At 39.4% G+C, this 18,499-nt stretch overlaps 1 protein-coding gene across 6 annotated transcripts in view; it reads left to right on the plus strand.

The window, feature by feature from the left end:
* ARNT2 (aryl hydrocarbon receptor nuclear translocator 2) overlaps positions 1-18,499 on the plus strand; it is a 96,499-nt gene that overhangs the window by 12,620 nt on the left and 65,380 nt on the right. For 4 of the 6 annotated variants that reach the window (XR_009419408.1, XR_009419409.1, XM_059482056.1 and 1 more), the window contains exons 2-3: positions 11,991-12,102; positions 17,727-17,774. Coding sequence is in view for 4 of the 6 variants with exons in the window: in XM_059482056.1 (XP_059338039.1) it covers positions 11,991-12,102; positions 17,727-17,774 (160 nt within the window). In the remaining 2 variants the exon portion in view is untranslated. Of the gene's footprint in view, positions 1-5,893; positions 6,066-11,990; positions 12,103-17,726; positions 17,775-18,499 lie in introns of those variants that run through there. The other 2 variants (XM_059482057.1, XM_059482059.1) reach the window with 1 other exon arrangement.

Below are 18,499 nucleotides of genomic sequence, written 5' to 3' on the forward strand. Positions count from 1 at the left end.
GAAAAAAAAATTAATCATAAAATCTCCTTTGACTTAGAGGCATTTCAGACAGGCATAAAATGAACTGAGTATTTATAATGCTCAGGCTGGGTTTTTTAAAGGAGTTAAATGTGGGGTTTTCCCCCTGCAGTTTTGAGGCAGAGAATATTGTATTAGAAATCGTGAGAAAAGAAAAAAGTACTGAACCACACCCTATTTTTAGAATGTGTTTTCTATATACTGATATTCTTTTGAGGTGTTTCACATAAAAATTCTTATTCTTAGTAATGAATTGGGGTGTGAAAACACCTGAAAGGCTAATTAATTATCATAACATCAAATAAGCATCATTTGCTTGTTGATCAGGCAGAACTGAAGTCATTAGTGCTATCAATAGGATGCTGTTTAATGAAAACAATAGCATTCTGATTACCCAACAGTGCCCAAGGACACTGTAAATTTACTGATAATTAAGTATTTGGTAACCCAAGTTGCTGTTCTGAATGAAATTTAAAATTAACAGACCCTTCTGAGGCACACTTAAAAATCTCTGTAATAAATAATAAAGACATTTGAAGGATACGAGTCAGTCATTTTCGGTGGATAATTTGAATGAGAGCGATCCACATTTTACACCTTTATCGCTGGGCTCTGTTTCTCCCAAGCTTTGTGCAGCAGATGAAGAGTGGATGTCTCAGTCTGGTGTGGTGGGAGCAGCACAAAGATCTCAAAGGTCTGTGGCCACAGTGGGGCTTGCAGGGCAGATCCTGGGCCACCCCGTGCTGGGTTTGGTGGGATGGCACCAGTTCCTCAGAAGGAGGATGCACAAAGCCTTCGTGGTCTTCCTCACCATCCCTGGGTGACTGCAGAGATTCCTGCTGGGGATTGCTCTGTTGTAGGCAGGGACAACACTTCTGTTTTGGTCTGGCTCCAAGCATTTTCAAATTTCAGCATTTAGGATGAATTATATAACTGCTTGCACCTGTGAACTTAGTGCTCAGTGAAAATGAGTTATAAGAATATTTTTATTAAATAATTATAAGAGGAGAGCATGAATTTATTAATTCACTTGAACGTTTCTGCTCATTATTTAAGAAATATGTTGTCGAATTTCTTTGAATTTGAACCAAAAGTTATAGTCATAAATACTGCCTCTTATGCTCATGAAATCTGATAGCTGATTTCTTCTGTAATTAACAGAAAATACAGACAAGTGATGTTGGCAGTGACTTTCGTGTGAATTCTGTGCATTTCTGGTTAGAGGAAAAAATTAAATAGTTAAGAGAAGACATTGGATTCCTGGGGAAGCTAGGCTACCCTTGATCTGCATCTAGTTAAAACCCATTTTGGTGAATAAATCTGGACAGATTTATTAGCAATTAGCTTTATTTCTTTGCATTTATACAGCTATTGACTACATTTTATTTAGTTGATAGAAGTTTAGAGTGCTGTCATCTTGTTATGTTGTAAACTCTGGAGAGCCACGGTATTGATCTCAGTTTTATTTCTTATGTATATCATTGCAAGTATTTTAATAGAAGCTTCAAAATAATTTCCACAATTTGGCAGTTGAACCTGTACATGAACAAAATAGATTTGTGATCAAGCACTGAAAATGCTTGAAATCTAAACCAGCTTCTCTTGCTGGAAAATAATTGCTAGATAGATAGTAAGGATCCAGACTACTTGATAGAAGATTGTGGAAATATTATTTTTAAATAAATAGTTTGAAGCTGAATGAACAAAAATGAAGCCTCAAATGATGACATAGTGCGGATAAACTATTGAGCAGTTACTGCTGTTATTATTTATCATAAACCAGTTACATAGGAATTTATAAAAAGAAATTTGCTTGCGAGTATTTTTTTGATGATTATAGAAGAAGGAAAAGGAGATGATGTGTGTAGGAAAGAACAAATAGCAGCCGTGGTAATAAAACTAATAATCAGTGATCCAGAGCAAGGGCATACAATGGAAAATGCTTGGTTTTATTGTTAGTGAAATAAAGTAATAGCAGTAATTTCCTATCTTTTGTACCTTTGTAGAAGAAACTCACTTAAGAAATGCTACTTCTGCTGCGCCTGATGTGAAAATATGCTGTCTTGTCCTGAAAGTAAAATTTTTAAGTCCAGCATGTCTTTTCTAGCACTGACCAAAAGCAGGTGCTTGAAGGAGTATAAAATCAGAGTAAGCATGTGTGGTGCTTCCCCTGGCTGCCATCCCACCTTCCAGCCAGTGATGTTTATTTATTTTCCACAGTTTTAGCTAGGCACTACATAAATCCTATGGAGTATTTTTTTGGCATCCACAGCTGCCCATTGTAGGGAGTTTGGGGCATCCAGAGATAGTTGTGATTGGTCAGGAAAGCTTGGCACAAACAGTAAGGGTGAGGGAAGGTAAGAAGTATGAGAAGGGGGAAGTTGTGGGATGGTGTGAGAGTGGCTGAAATGCTTTGACATTGCCTTTGAGGAGTGCACTGGCTTGGGGTGATAACCAACGGGGGGCAAGCAATGCAGTGGCAGAAGGAATCCAGGCTTAACTCTTCTGGTGTTTATATATTTATATTTATATTTACATATGTATGTATACACATGTATATATGCATGTACATACATCTATATCTCTGTGTGTGTGTATATATATATGTATGTAAGTATATATATGTGGTCATGAGAGTGGCCAGCAAAAATGGGCTGCTGTGCAAGGCAGGAGATGAGGAGTGGTTGGATGAGAGGGCTTTTCTTTCTGTGTAGACAGAAGTCCAATCTCAAGAAAACTTAAAAATATAGAGGCAGATATGACAAAACACATCCATAACTGAAATTACAGTGAAACTGATAGTATGGCCGTGTGGGTTATTATTTTTTTTAACTTGAATTTGCCGAGTGGGTAACTCTCAAATTGTTCTCTTTGCATATTTATTAAGCAACAAATTTTACCAGGCCCTTTTAACAATTAGTGATAATCCTGTGGACAGGGCTGTATGCAGGTGTTTTGCCTAATTCCGGATTGTTGTGCTTTTAGCTGGTCTTGCAGCTTCCACTTTACTTCCTGATGTTTTACTGGATGAAATACAGCAAGTGTTCTATTTTAAAAATGGAAAAAATTGTCCTGTACATGAATTTCTAATTGAGTGCCAACCAAAACAAGATAAATGAAACAGACTTGTTAAATGAAGAATTAATGGACTGAGCATGATCTGTGTCTGAGAAACTTGAAAGAAAGTCCTTGGAGTTTATTATTTTTTTCCTCATGTTTGTTTGCCCAGGCTGGGTATGTGCTTGCACAGTTTGAGTTCATTAATGGGTCAGCTGTGGGCAGTTTTTCATAACAGAACAGCCGTATATGCTATTTGCTAGGTCTGATGCTCAGTACAAAGTATGGAAAATAACACTGAATGTTACCTTCTGTTTCTTGCTCATAACTTATAATTATGCAGTTACTTTTGGCAAATACGAAATGTCAGAGAAGCAGGGAGCATCACCATTCATTTCAAATGGAAATGATGCATAGTTTGGGGAGCCTTGTTTTTTGGTGATTTGCTTGGCACTTTTGCCACATGTCAGTAAGATCAGCCAAAATAACATCAATAAAACCAGGGCACATTAATGCAGAGACAATTAAGTGTGGAATTATGTTGTATGATTGCATGATCACATCTGTAGCTGCTGAAGACCAGGTAGGGTCACATTAAAACACCTTAAATGGTCCTGCTGCTCTTATCAGCTGTTTTACTGTGACCCTTTGTGTAAACTAAGCACCTGCCTCTCTCCTTTTAATGATGTTTACATCAATCCTGGAGCAGCCTTTCCAAGTCAGATTTTCATCCTCCCTGTAAACTGGTCTTTTAGTAGCTGCCCTACTTCCCTGCCCGATTTGCATGTGCACTTTCCCACTTGTAACTATTTATATCTGAGACATTTGCCAAGTGTTGGAGGCTCAGGTTGTGTTATCAATGTGAGTCTACCTCAGGTCCTTGGGTTTGTTTCTGGTTCACTCCTTCATGCACTTCCAGACTCTGGATTTAAGAAGCCCTTTTCTTCTAATGTGTCAGTCCATCATAATCATGGTGGAGACCTGGGTGTCTTTCTGCTTGAGTTAGAGTTCCACCTCTGCAAGGGGCAGGATTATCACATTTTAGAGGCAGGCCAAGTGCTTAGGTTCAGGCCAGTTTTCACCTTCATTCTGCAGTGCAGATCCAAGCCTTGTTTTAATTCTGAGAGGGTTTCTTGTTTTTCCAAGACTAGAGACATACTTTCAGAAGAGGAGCCATTAAGGCTTCTTTTTTAACCTTTGCTCCCTGTTCTGAATTTCAGCAACCTCTTTTGAGGTAAATGGTCATAGTTTGGCAGGACTTGTCAGCAGTTGGATGCATTGGCTTATTAAAGAGAGTACAAGGAATAGTTCACCTCAGTCAGGGGCTGAATAGGTCAAGAAGAGATAACACAGAATTATTAATAAGAAGTGGAAAAATAGCCAGGGGAAAATGCAGGGGCATAAGGTGCAATGTCATTTGTCAGGAAGATAGGAGGAATGAAGAAGCAGCTACCTTTTCCCTTCTTCCCAGCCTAACTTTAAGTTGGCAAGTGCATCTTCTCTCTGTTTCTTCAAGTTCAATTTTAGTCTATAACATCCTCTGCAGTGGATGCAGGGGTGTGACTCCTGGCTTCTGCTGGATTGTGCTAATTGATTCTGAGTTTATTCAGTTATATGGGTTGTGTTGGTCATTTAGGCAGTGAATATTAATGTGGTCCACATCCTCTCCTTACTCCACAATGTCTTTGTAACTTTGTGTGCCTTGACCACAGGGTAGATATGGATGAATGGAATTACCAACATGACTGGACTGAATAAGGTGATTAACATGAAAATTGGAAATTAAATAAGAAGTGCTGTCAAAATAACATTCTAAATCAGTTGCTAATGTATGAAATATTTTTTGGTTTTACAGATGATAAGATTGATATTTCCACAGTGGGGTTTTTGGGTACTCTGGTTTCTGCAAGGCATATCTAATTATGGATGCTTCAGAGGATCCTGGTTTTGAGTGTTTGCTGCTCATCCTACAGTGATTGGTCTCACATTGTCCCTCAAGCTGAGCACTTGCAGCAAGAATTCCCCTAAAGTAGACCAAAAGTCTCTTTTGTCACAGCTTACTTCCAATTCTTAGTCTGCATCCCACCTTCTTTTGCACATCCAGGTGGTGTGGGGCACACAGAAGGGTGTGGATTGCAGTGAGATCCCAGGACATCCCACATGGATGGTTTGTGTGAACGCAGCGGTCAAGTGTGGAGGTACCAAAGAGGGTTTCACCTCTCTGACTTCAGAACTTGCTCTTCCAGTCTACTGGTGGGGCATATGGTACCAGTCTGCTGGGGCATATGGTACCAGTCTTTGGCTTCAAAACTTGCTCTTCCAGTCTATTTAGGTGTGTCACTGACCCTGCATCTCGTGCAGAGTCACAGCAGGGAGTGAGGTAACTGGTTTTGGCCTCTGGAACACGTTAGGCCACTCTCTAAAATGCTTGGTCCCAGTGTCTGCTGAGCAGACAGTGCCCCTTCAACTGAGCAGCTCCATCTCATCATCTCCCCCCCTGTGAGTGTGCTTAACATTCACCTGTGATGCAGGCAGAGGATACAGCTCTGATCTTCATTTTGAAAAAGAGAACGTTTCTCTAGCAACTGCTCACCATATGCCCTAATTTATCTTCAAGATTAGGGGTGGGCCCCCCTCTCACCCCAAAGCACAAGGGCATTGTGGTGGAGGGGAAAGTTTTTAGTTAATTAGGATTTTTATGTTATTCCTGTCTCAGTAACTCTTTCCAGAACCTAAATGGTTAAAGTAGAAAATGTTAGTAATTTTGCTGCAAATAAATTGATCAGTATGCAAGACGGTTGTCACCGGCTGAATCATGGTCCACAGTTAAGGTAAACAGATCTGTGATGACATTTTCTGAGCAGAATACCAATGCTGCTACATTTCTTCCCAGAGGTTTCTGACTCTTCTTATATGCGGATAAAATTTCTCTCCAAGAGGGTTTTGTTCACAGGAAAGAAATAGCATCTTTGTAAGAGTCTTCCTGAAAGGTGGGATTCTTGTATTTTGTGATTTATTTGTAATCGTAATTCTGTCGAGAGCATGGCAAGGAATGTTTTTGCTTTTCTGCATATCCTCTCTGTACAGTAGATGTTTTTGATGTGGAGTCTATTTAAAGTATCTGGCAATGGAATGCAAGTAAAACAGCATTAACAGAGTTATCAGGAACAATGAAAATGGGGTTTCTTTTTTATATTCTTTGAGAGTGAGCTCTGTTTTATAATCTCTGTAGTTAATACATAAAAGCAATGACTAAATATACAGCTAGATTTTTAGCATTAGTGTTTCTGTGAAATATTTTTGACTACATGATAGCTTCGTATTTTTGTTGGCATATTCTAAAGTAAGAGCTATGATATAGTTTATTCTTAAATGTCTCTGTGCTAGGCAGAAAATCCCCCTTGCAATTGACTGCAATCAAAACCATTTAGCTGAGATGCATCTCACTCCCGTATGACTTCAGGGGGATGAAAAATACAGTTTCTAAAGAAGTTTTTGAAATCTGCTTTCTGAGAATATTTAAAAGAATATTTTGAAATCACTGTGTATGATGCTGTTGAAGGGATTGGGAGCATTCATAATTCTGTGTTTAGCCTTAGATCCACATTTACTTGGAGTGATTGACATCTCAGCCATTCTGTGGATTAGTGGCTGGAAATCTGTCGCATTTGTATTGATAAGAGTAGAATTTCCTCTCGTTTAGTCAGATGTTGGTACCTCACTTTAGTTGTGTTTGTACAGTAGATGCTGAAGGATAAAGGAGCCCTGTGGAGAGCATGCTCAGTGGTCCCTGGCACGGAATAGCAAACCTGGAGCTGGTCCTCTCAGCTAATGACAGGGATTCAAAGTCTCTGGGAGTCAGCAGAACCATTTCTCCACTAGACTTTGAGTTTAAACCTGGCCCTGTCCATGTCTGCTGTGTTTAGGCAAGGGAGTATAGCTGAAAATTGTGTAATTAACAGGACCTTTTGTAGTATACACTTAGGAAGTCTCGTCATGCACAGCATTTCAAAGCTGCCCAGCAGGATGCGTGGCTGTGGCTTGTGGAGAGGAGCAGAGCAGGAGCACCATCTCCAGAGCTGTGTGATGCTCCCTGTGAGGACACCTGGCCAAGAGCTGCTCTGCCCTGGGAGACACCTCAGCAGGTCACAAATCTGTGTCAGAGACAAGACAGAGCTGCATTTCAGGCAGTGGATCTGGGGTGGGGCTCAAGATTTAAAGTTTGGGCTTGAGAGCTGTGGTTTAATAATTCCCTAGCAAAAAAGGGAAGTCCAGTTTATCCTGACATGCTGGACTTTTCAGTAATTCTTGCTCTGATTGAGGTTCTCATGCACTTTCATGGTATCCTTGTGCAGCATTTAGCTTGCTCTTTGTGCTTTGCTTTGTGAAGTGCACAGCAGCTATTTCTTTTTCAGATCTACAGCTTGACACAAACATGGATTTTTGGGGGAATAAATCCCTGTATTTTATCCCAGTATTTTAATGTGCGTTTTCAGGTTATCTTTTATTTCAGAAACATCCGTGAATATTTTGGGGTCGACCTAAATGTGGCATTGAAGTAAAGTGTAATGCCCAAACTTTGAATGTCCAGCAGTGGAATTAAGTCTGGACAGAAATGGAGGGACTAATTCTGCTTTTACATCATTCCTGGATTAATGTGGCTCCTCAGGGGTCCCCAAGATGAACATAAATATTAGTGGCAGGATCTGGCCTGCTCCCAGACCTGACAGTGATAAGACAAGAGCTGCTAAGTGTTGTTCAGCTGGAGGAATGTTCACTAAAGATTGCCAGTGTTGTGCTGGGTATTGTTCTAATAACATTTCTGTGTTCTTTGGCAGATCTCTATGAACTCTCTAACCTCCAAATGAAATACTCCATGCATTTTTTCAGCAAAAAAATTATTTCTATTTGACACTAAGAAACGCCTTTTAAAGATTATGAAGCAATTTGTTCAGAACTCTGCCTTGATAATTACAGATGATTCTCATGAATGTTCAGCTTGACCTTGTTTCACTTCCTGAGAATTATGTTTGTGCTTTAATTTTGAGTAAAGTAAGCAACACTTGTTTTATTTCCATTGACAGAAGGGAAGTCCACTCTTTGAAAATTCAGTCTCAGAAAGAGAACACCTTGTTTCCCAACACTTGTTGCTGATGAAACACTTCTGTGAGCATCAGTGTTAATGTGTATCTGGACATGGGTTTAGATAAGCCTGAGAACATGATCTTTATGATTGTTGACTCAGCATGGCTTTTTTGTTGTTTTTGTTTGTTTGTTTTATATATCTGTAACCAACTTGATGCTGCAGGTCTGGGCTTCCATACTAATTTATGCTCCAACAAAGTGACTGAGACTGCCCTAAATTTATGTGACTCTAAAGAATTGTGAGCTACTCTTAAGACTTTCTTATGATATTTTTTCTTTTGGTCTGTGTCTGATGTGTGCTCCTTTTTTTTGTTTTGTTTATGCTAATAGGCTTCTTGGAATGCTTCTCTACCACAGTATTTCTGTCTTGAGACTCCAGTTTATGAGTGCCATTTTTTCTTCTCTCTCTTGTTTTCTTCCCCGAGCATACATAGACAGGTAACTTCACAGATGTTTAGTCAGAGAAGCAGCTGATGGTTCCATCAGATTTTGCTTTTGGCTCTGCCTTCCCAGGTTGGCTCTTGTTTTTGAGATAAGATGTCAACGTTTTTACTTTTCTCACCAGCCATATTTTATAAATGTAAAAATATCATCAAGATCTGCTTCGTTTTTTATATTCTCATGAATGAGTAGAGCTGAAAGTAATTTGGGAAGCAGTTCAGATCCATTCCTTCTTCTATCCATATGTTCTTTCAGCCTTCAGCTCTTGTGAGTTAAGTTCTTCCAGCCATGATCTGTTGTTTACATTTCTGCACAGCCATCCAGCTTAGAGTTCCTGACACGCAGCTGAGCACTGAGATCACTTTGTCATCTGTGTCCCTGGAGTCCTGTGGTGTCACTGCTGGAACACCAGGGTAGTGTGTGAGGAGCTCCACTGCTGCCCTGGTGTGCCAGATTCAGGGTGTTCCCTGCTCCATGGTGCCATTCCCTTGGAGTTGCTTTCTTTGCTATGTGGCTTAACAGAGACCAAAGCCTCTTGGCTTCTCCATCAGCACAACTCTTCATTCTCTTGTATCAGGAGAGAGAGCCTGGAAAGCTGACTGCTTTTCTCAGCAGTGTATGTGCACCTCGAGCACCTCCTGAGAGCTGCAGTAGCTCTCACCGTGGGTGATGTCTCTGACATGGGAGGCTCTGAAAAGGAAGGGTAAATTGGGTGTCTTACACACTGCTACATGTGCAGATCTGTCACATCTTCAGTACAGTGCTGCAGAATGGAAAGTCCTGTGATTTGAAGGGCTTGAGCCTTTCCTCCCTCTTAGCTGAGCTTTCATGCGGATGAGTGCCAATGATGAATTTTTTTTTCTTCTTGTGCTCATATCTTGGAAATGGAAACTTTTTAAGACCTCTTTCTAGGGCACAGTCAACTTGGTTTCATTCTCCCAGACTGTGAAGACATATCTGAAGGCTGATTTATCTAAGAAGTTATTTTCTTTGATGTGCAGTTCTCTAGAATAAAGATAACTACACAGTAATTCTTCAGCTTATAGGAAGATAGACACAGGATCTGTTTGTTCTTTTACGTGTTTTTCTCTGTTGTTTCTTTCACGTGTTTTTGGACACTGGCATAACTGAACCCCTGATTTGGCCATTCCTTTTACCTTTTTTCCCCTCTTTAAAAGAAGTACACCGTTCAGTTTGTCCTTTGTACTTGAATCTTGATAGCTGCCCTTGCCCTCTTATATTTTCATACATGTATGGCTGAAAATAAGTGCAGAAAAACAACTCATTCTGCCTATCTACAACTACATAAATTGGACAATGATCAAAACTGTCTGTCTAGGTCTCCCTGACTTGTCAGGGGTGAGAGCAAGGGCTCTACAGAGAGAGATTTGCTCAGCCTGTTTTGGATGCACCTCTAAGCATGGAATGCATAAAGGAGAGCAAGGGGCCTTTGTTTCCTTTTTGTGGTGAGCTATAAAGTTACCTTAAACAATTAGTTTGGGCTTTTGGATGCAACCCTTGGTGTGTTTTTTCATCATCTTTGGTTTAGATTGAGGAAAATGAGGTTTCTCATCACAGTACAGTATTGTTCTTACTCTTAAAATATTGCTAAGAAATTGTCTTACAGTTACTACTTGAAGAAAATCTGATCTCCTTGATGATCTATACTGAAATGTGTTTCTGAGTGACAGGGACACTTTGCAGGTAGATTTATTGTGGTTTTTACCATCTGCTTTAATAAATGAGTGAGCAGAGCATGTCAGAATGCCCTTCGGTTCTACCCATGAGAGATGAGTTAGAATGTTCTGAGTGAATTATGGGCATTAGGCAGCTAAGGGTACTTATTCTGGAAATAGTGATTTACCAGTTGTTTGCATGCTGATGCTTTTATTTGTCTGCAGATATGCTAATGTGCATAAATGTTGTGTTTCCACATAGCTGCAGCTTTAGCCATTGTGGAACTTTGTGGTGTGGGGGCATAGGCAGCAGTTTCAGTGTTTGGCCTTGCAGACTTTGTTAAAAAATATTGGATTGCTCTGTTGCTTTTTAGTTGAAAAGGAGTTAATAAAACTAAATGTACTAGAAGAAATCCATGAAATCAGTGAACAGATAAAATGTTATTATTTGAAATGCATAGTGTTGTATAATGGATGTGTATAAAGTGTGGCAGAGATGGAAGTGCTCTCCAGACATAATGAAAGAACATGGATTCCTGTTTCCATAATTGAAGTTATTTCATACTTATCTGTTGGGGAAAAAATAGCAGGATTTTTTAAACAGATTTGCTTTCCATTAGTAATTATATTTAGCTGTAGCTCCAGATACCTTGCCAAGTTGGTTTTTTTTTTTTAAGTTGGAAGGAAGATGCATTTTCTTTCAAGATAATTAAATGTTTTGACTGTAGATTTTTCCTCCAGAGTGAATAAAGTATATGTGCATTAGTAAAAAGTTTTAATTGCTCATATAGTTTATAAGAGTTATAAAGAGGAAAAACATTCTTAATCCCATGCTTAATATGGGATAGAAGAAAAGGGTATAAATACGTTATATTCCACTTTTCTTTTTTGAAGTGTAATGAACTATTATTAATAGACTTTGGAAGTACTTGCCATTAGAAGTCTGAATACTATTGCATAAGGTGAGCTTTTGCAGTTTCTCACATCAGAGTTTTGAGGTTTGATTAAACTTGTGGCTGTACCTCGAGCCCTGGCAGAGGGATGAATATCAGCCTGGATTTTGGGCTCAATTCTGCTCTGCAAGACACACACAGAAATGCAGGAAGCCTTTGAACTCTTCCAAGTTCAGTCTGGCCCTCTGAATGCCTCCAGAATATAAATAATAAAAACCAGTATCACCTGATAATTCTTTGCTCTCAGCTCTTGGCCTCTCTGGCAAACTGAGTTTTTGAATTTTTATTTTTTTTGGTACCCTGGCACTATAATCCACAGCATCATTTCCCTTGGGGATTCAGCTCTGCATTTCTGTGCAAGGCTTTAACTGTTGTAGAAGGTTGTTGCCCTTCATCTGACAGCCTCTTAGAGACTTAAAATGAGAACCATCAGGTCAGTGGAATTACAGAGATACCTACCTGCAATTCTCTCTGTCTCCCAGGCACTATAATGTCTGTTGACCTAGCTGGGCTTTTCGTAAAGGATCTGTGAATCTGCCGGGCATTAGTAGGAGAGCTTTACTTTTCCTTAGAAATGAAAAGGAAAGCTTTCTCTGTTTGTTTTGGGAAGGGCCTGTCTGTAATGTTATCAGCAGAGGTTTCTCTGAAGGTAATGCATTAAGGGATTTCCCCCACCTCTTCCCCTACCTGTGCCTTGCAGAAATGGCCTCAGATATTCCTGGCTCGGTGGCCTTGCCAGTGGCTCCCATGGCGAGTGGACAAGTGAGGATGGCAGGATCCATGCCTTCCAGAGGAGGAAAGCGTCGCTCTGGGTAAGCCATAAGCCATCTCCTTTTTTTCAGGTCTGAAATGGGAAATTACCTGCATTAGAAAACTCAAAATGCACCTGAATACATGTGTGTGTTTATTATGTAATGTTATATTTATGTAAGATGCATTATGACATTAGCCGCTGATGTTTTGTTTTTCTCTTCAATGCATCTGTTCTTCCTGCAAGATCAAACTTGCTGATAAGCATATGGCTTGTTGTTTGGCTTGTTTCAGAAGATTTTCAGGTTTGGCAAAGCATCCAGAAAGGAATTTGGATCCTGTGGCTGTTGTAGATATAATGAATGCATATTGCCTATACCTGTTTAATCTCACAGTGATTTATCAAGTGAAAAAAGGTAGCAAGATTGCACATGAAAACTTCCTCAACTTCATCTGAAGGTTACACTTGGAAGCTCTTAAAGACAGGCCTGTTAAAGATATTTTCTTTATAGTTCGAGGTACAGAGATAGCATGAGAGCTCACTCTTCAGAGATTGTGGACAGCAATATTCTAGGTCTCGCTGGAAGCAGCCCAGTCTTCTTCTGGGGGAAGGGCCTGTATCAAATTCAGCCCTTACACAAGCTTCAGGGCTCTGCTAAAGAAGATTTGTTTTATCTAGCATCAGAGGCTGATGTGGTGTAGGGGTAGTTGCCCACATCAAATTGTAATAGAAATTCTCTGTGTTAGGAGAAAAGTGTAGCAAGAGCTTGAGAACAGAAAACTACTCTCTAGTATTAATAACTCCCTCCTGTTTTTATCAAAGGTTGGTCACAAATAGTAATGGTTTTTGGATGATGCTTTCTCAGAGATAACTGATCTGAGAGTCTCTTCAAAAGAGATTGATTAGTTTTATGTTTAGTCCTAAATCAGACAGTGGTGGGGCTTAACAGGATCAACAGTGAGTGAAATCTTCCCTGGTGAGCACCTAAGGAGGACATTATTCCTTGCAAGAGCTGCTCTAGGGATTGTTCACCAAGGTATGTTGCCAGCTCTGTGTGTCTGCTCCAGCAACAGTGCTGGAGTCCCAGTCTTGGAGTGAATTAACAAGGGGGAAGGTTGACCTTGCCTCGAATGCAGAGTGAGGTTGGTGTGATGGAACACTCTGGATGGTTGTTCTGAGGGATGTTCCTTTGGGCAGAAGAGTTTGAATATCTCCCCCCACTGAGTGCCCTTTTTATGCTGAGCTAACTGTATGAAACTGGTTTGAGAAACTCCTAAAATCTCTTTGACAGGTATCACATTTTTATTTTCAAGCTGCTGAATGAGAAAACCTTTTTAAACTTGCACTCAAAAGAAAAGACAAAGCATTAACATCTTTTCATTGCTACCTAACATAGATAAGGTTTTGTACTTGAGTTGCAGGATATTTGATCTCTTCTTTGATCATAAACCATGTCAGCTCTGAATATCGGTTTGCAATTTACTGTTGCAAGGTTTGATGCTGCTGACTGTGAAATATTCTGATATTAAATACTGACTTGATATTAATTGAAATGCTTTATCTGTTGCATTTTAAGTATTGTCATCTATTTGTGAGAAGGTGAAGTGAGGGGAGGGTGGGAGGAACATAAAATCAAATTATTTTAAATGTCTTTAACATGTTAATTCACTGAGTAAATTAGTATAGATTCACTTTTTTACCTGGATCATGTTATTTCATCTGTGCACCATAGCTCTGAACTAATTGCCTTTCTCTAAGCCTGAGCTGAGAGTGCTTTTTTTTTTTATTTTTTTTGTAATATTTTTTTACTGTTCCCTCCTGTGTTTATTCAGCCCTTGAGGGAAAGGATGCCTGCTGTGTCTAATTCCTCTGAGCTTCTTTTTGAACAAAGTTGCAACTAACACTTGTTCCTTTGGCTGCTGTTCTGGTGATACATCTTGGTACACCCCAGTCCTTGGGCATTGTAGGAGTGTTCTGTGTCAAACATAAAGGAGTGGAGCAAGCATACGCAGCCAGCTTTCCCAGTTTTGGTTATCTCTGAAAATTGTTTCTTTTTTCATAATTGCTGAGGCAAGCTGGCAGAATAATTGCTGTGTGGACTTGAATGTAGATCAGTTTAAACTCATTGGCTGTCCAGAAAGTGTTTCTGCCGTGTCGGCATTTGGCTTCATTGACAGCTTGGAAAAATATTTTTCCTTTCTATAAATTATACCAGCTACTTCACAGAAAAAAGTGACAGCATAAGATAATGCACTGCAGTGGTCAGTGACTATCTTATACTAATGCACCCTCAGTTCTTTATTTAATGTGGTTTTAATTGAGGCTTCGCTGTATTAGAGGATAAGGGGCTCTTTCACCTTCCTGGGCTGTCTGTGCTTGGACAGGGAGGGTTGGGGTTTTTTGGATGAGCTGGTTTCAGTTGCATTGGTTTTGTTTTGGTTCATGGTGTAGTCTTGCCTTTTCTCTGAACCAAAACTATCAAAATCTGGGGAAAAGAGACCTCACTCCACCATTCTACCCCTCAATTTTGTGCAGAATAAAAGGCTGTAATACAGATCCCCATCTGCTTCTCAGCTGCATTTGCTCCTGACCATTCCTGCCTGCCTTCTCCATGCACTGTGTAATCATGGCAAGCATCTTTTGACATTTCTTGGGAATTTTACATAGTAATTGTGTTGCAGTGTTGCAATCCTCTTGCAAGTCAATTTTTTTAACCTGCACAGGTCGACCTTGTTGGAGGCATTTTGGTTTGTAGGGTGTTTTTTATGAAAATGTTTCTAATTGAGAATAATTAATTTTTTAAAGTATTTTTATTGCTCTATTTATGGTAGCCACACATCTTCTAAGGAAAATACATTTTAATAAGTACTTCATGCATCAGGCCTTTTCACGATTGATGTGAACAGTATGAAAGAGGAAAACAAGATTTATGCTGTCTCTTCAAAACAAAAGAGCATAGTGCAGCTCTTTTTTAAAGCCTCTTTTTAATGGGAATTTTAAATGAAGATAAAAGATAGTCTTTCTGAATCTTCTGAAATGATGTCATTTGTCTTCTGGGAGGCTGCTTCTACTGTTTTGCTAATGTGCAGTATATTCTATCTAAACAGAAGTTCTTATCTGTCAGGGTATGAGGAGGTTGATGGAATATTATTTTTACGTGTTCTGCTGTGTTCTGCTAAAGGTTACAACTGATTCACTGCCTTTCCTTCTGCCTTGCTGTAAAGCACAGTGGATCAGACAGGACACTGGAATCAATGACTTTATATCTGAGGGGTTTTTTAATGTTTCAAAGAGTTTTTTTCACTTTGCACAGTGAAATTAGGAAATGTGTTATTAACCAAGCTGGAACAGAGATACATTTGCTGTTGCATTTTTTAAAGTGTTGATATTTTATGTGAAATTTATGTTCAATTTTTTTATGAAATAAAGGGTTTGGGTAGTTTAACAAAGCAAAGTCATTATTTAAAGACTTAGTCTGGTGCAGACTGGTGTTATACCTCATGCATTCAGATTCTGCTGTGATGAGCCCACTATAAATGTGGGAGGTGTTACCTGAGGATATTAACCCCTCAAGAATCTCCTAAAGGGAGAAGCTGATATCCAACCATCTAAATAAATAGGTGTGTTAGTGGCCCTCACTGCCTCAGAGGTGGTGATACAGTGCAGGTAGCAGGATCAAGCCTTAAGCTGTTATCATCATCTCTAATTCCCTGCATTGTATTCCAGTAATAATAAACTAGATTAAATGCAGTACAGCTAATATTTGATTTTGGGGAAAACTCATCCCTTAGCACTCAGCTGGAGTATTTGGCTGGAAGCTAAATAAATCATAGAATCATATCCACCAAGGCATGTGATCTCAGTGTACTGGAGAGGAAGGAAAAGAGTAACAAAATTAATCTGTCCCAGATTAAAGCAGTGTCTCATAAAATCCCTGAAGAAAAGGCTTTCCCCCACAGGTGTATAATTTTTTCCTGCAGTCCTTTTCCCCCAGTTTGAAACTGGGTGTTTCTCTCAGATGTGTTTCAGCTGCCAGTGAAACCCAGGTAAGGGTGTGATGCTTTTGTGAGAGCCATCCCAGTGCTGCCCTCCCCTTGTAAACAAACAGCTCTCCTTAACATTGACCTCTGCATTTTCAGCGCAGGTAGAAACATTCCAATTCCTATAAATGGGAAGGTTTTTCTGGAATGTCACATTATTGCATGTGGGGAGGAAGCAGGTAGGTGAGAGGAGACCCTGGGCTATACCACATGTGTAAATGTTAAATTTCTGGGAGTGCTGCAAGGGAATCAAGGGGGATTCAGGCTGCTGGTGCCACATTTGGGGTGCCAGCAGCAGCTGGGTCCTGGCTTAGCTGCAGCCCTGTGGCAGAGCTGAGGCCACTGGGGGTCAGTGCTGTTCTGCATGAGGCAGCTGAGGGATCATCACGGACCTTGGAACCGGATTTGGTGCTAATTAGGTGAGCAAAGATGTAATTTATAGTGAAAACGGCGATTGCATCAAAGCTAAGCAAGTTAAATACACAGCTTTTCTTAAAGCTCTTTGGGGAAAATGGTTTTCTCTTTGCTTCCTCCAGAAATGAATAATCACTGTTACCATCTGGAAAATATTATTGTAGCTTTTCTAGTGCCATGTCCAATTCCTGTGCTGACTTGCTGCCCTCATTCCATTTGTACAGAGGTTGCTGTGACTCAGACACATCTTTTATGGGCCAGAGTCTCTTGGTTGTCAGAATTTAAGAAGGAAGAATTCAGAAGAATTTAAGAGGGTAGTGCCTGACTGGCACTTCTCTATGCTAATGTTTTAGACTGTTTTTGCATCTTTGTTCCCACACTCTGGACATACAAATCTCAATTTGTCATTGGTAGAAATCATTTTAATACTGAGATAAATATCATTGTCACTTTGAAGTGTTTTTGCCCTTAATAGGACTTATACCTGTTAATATGAACAGTATTAGAGACATGGAATCTCTAGTTGTATGAAGTTTTACTACACTGAAAGGATGGAAAGCTTAGAGAGTTAAAGAAATCTGAAAAAATGTTTGCAAAACAAAACTATAATTTCCTGTCTACACAAATTAAGAGTGATTGATCAACGTCTGTATATTATACTAATGTATTTTTTATTAAAATAAATAAACTAATATCATTGTATATTATAGTTTTATATCAACTGGACTGTCTAATGGCAGAGTTAAGTCTTTATATTTGGGGATATAAATATTTATCCACCTTTTTTTAGAGGTATAGAAATGTCTAAAATGCTTTGTAAATTATATTATTGTATAACTGTAGTGATAATGTCTATGATACACTCACTCTGCCTAATACAGGAATCTTATTTAGATGTCTAAATCAGGAAGATAATCTTCCTAGTCTGTTTGTGTAAGAAGTGAAGAAACAGGTTTCTGCTTTTTGTGGTTCCTTGGAGGAGCCAAACTGGCAGGCTGGGATTTGGCCCAAGGAAGAACTCAGCTCTTCCACAGCCTTGAGAAGTTCTGGAACACAAATCAGCTGATGAGCTGCTTCTAGGTCCTGGAGGGGATGAGCAAGACTGGAATCCTCAGCCCTCAACACCTCCAGGCAAAACACAAATCTAACAACACTGAGAACACCTGGCTTGAATGTTCTTGCCACCATTGCCAACGCCTTGATTACTGATTTGGAAATCTTGCTTTTACAGAATGGACTTTGATGATGAAGATGGGGAAGGGCCCAGCAAATTTTCAAGGTGAGCATTTACAAAAGAGTTGACCAAATCACTGATTTCTTTCAGTGGGGAAAGACAGCTGTCTCATTACTGATGTTTGAAAATCAATATAAACACAGGTGAAGAACTTGCCAACAGCTCAACCCAAATATTAGTTACTCTTTTTATCAGCTTCCTCTGAAAATCAGGCATTTTGGCAGAAACCTGCCTGATGTAGTTATTGGCTTATAAAGCTGACAGCCTGTGTGTCACAATTTCACTCTGGAGCTATATCAAATGAGAAAACTTGTGATTTTTAGCGTATTATTTCAACTGCTGTAGATGGACTTTGGTTATTTGACATTGCTGAAGTTGTCTTTTGGCCACTGAAAAGGAAATTTCATTTCTAATTTATTTCAGATGTTAATTGCTTATTAAGATGATTTGACAGATCGTAGAGGTGGATTGTTTTTTAAAGTTAGTGAACTTTACATTATGTACCTGAATTAGGTGTAACTGAATAGTAAAAATTGACAAAAAAATGTTAATTCACATGGAATATTCAAAGCTAGAAATAAACAGTAAAGCCTCATTGCCATTTTTTCACTTTTCCTTTTTTTTCCTGGTCACACTGTTTGCATTTTTTTATTAGAAACCAAGCAGCTGCACTGAGGGGTGTAGATACTTTGAGGCCTGTGGGTAACTGCTGATTATCCAAATTGTAATTGCAGCTCTGTAGCAGCAGCCATGTTGCAGCACAGCTGTCA

This window comes from Ammospiza nelsoni, chromosome 14, assembly GCF_027579445.1.
Source record: "Ammospiza nelsoni isolate bAmmNel1 chromosome 14, bAmmNel1.pri, whole genome shotgun sequence".
In the NCBI taxonomy this organism is placed as follows: Eukaryota; Metazoa; Chordata; class Aves; order Passeriformes; family Passerellidae; genus Ammospiza; species Ammospiza nelsoni.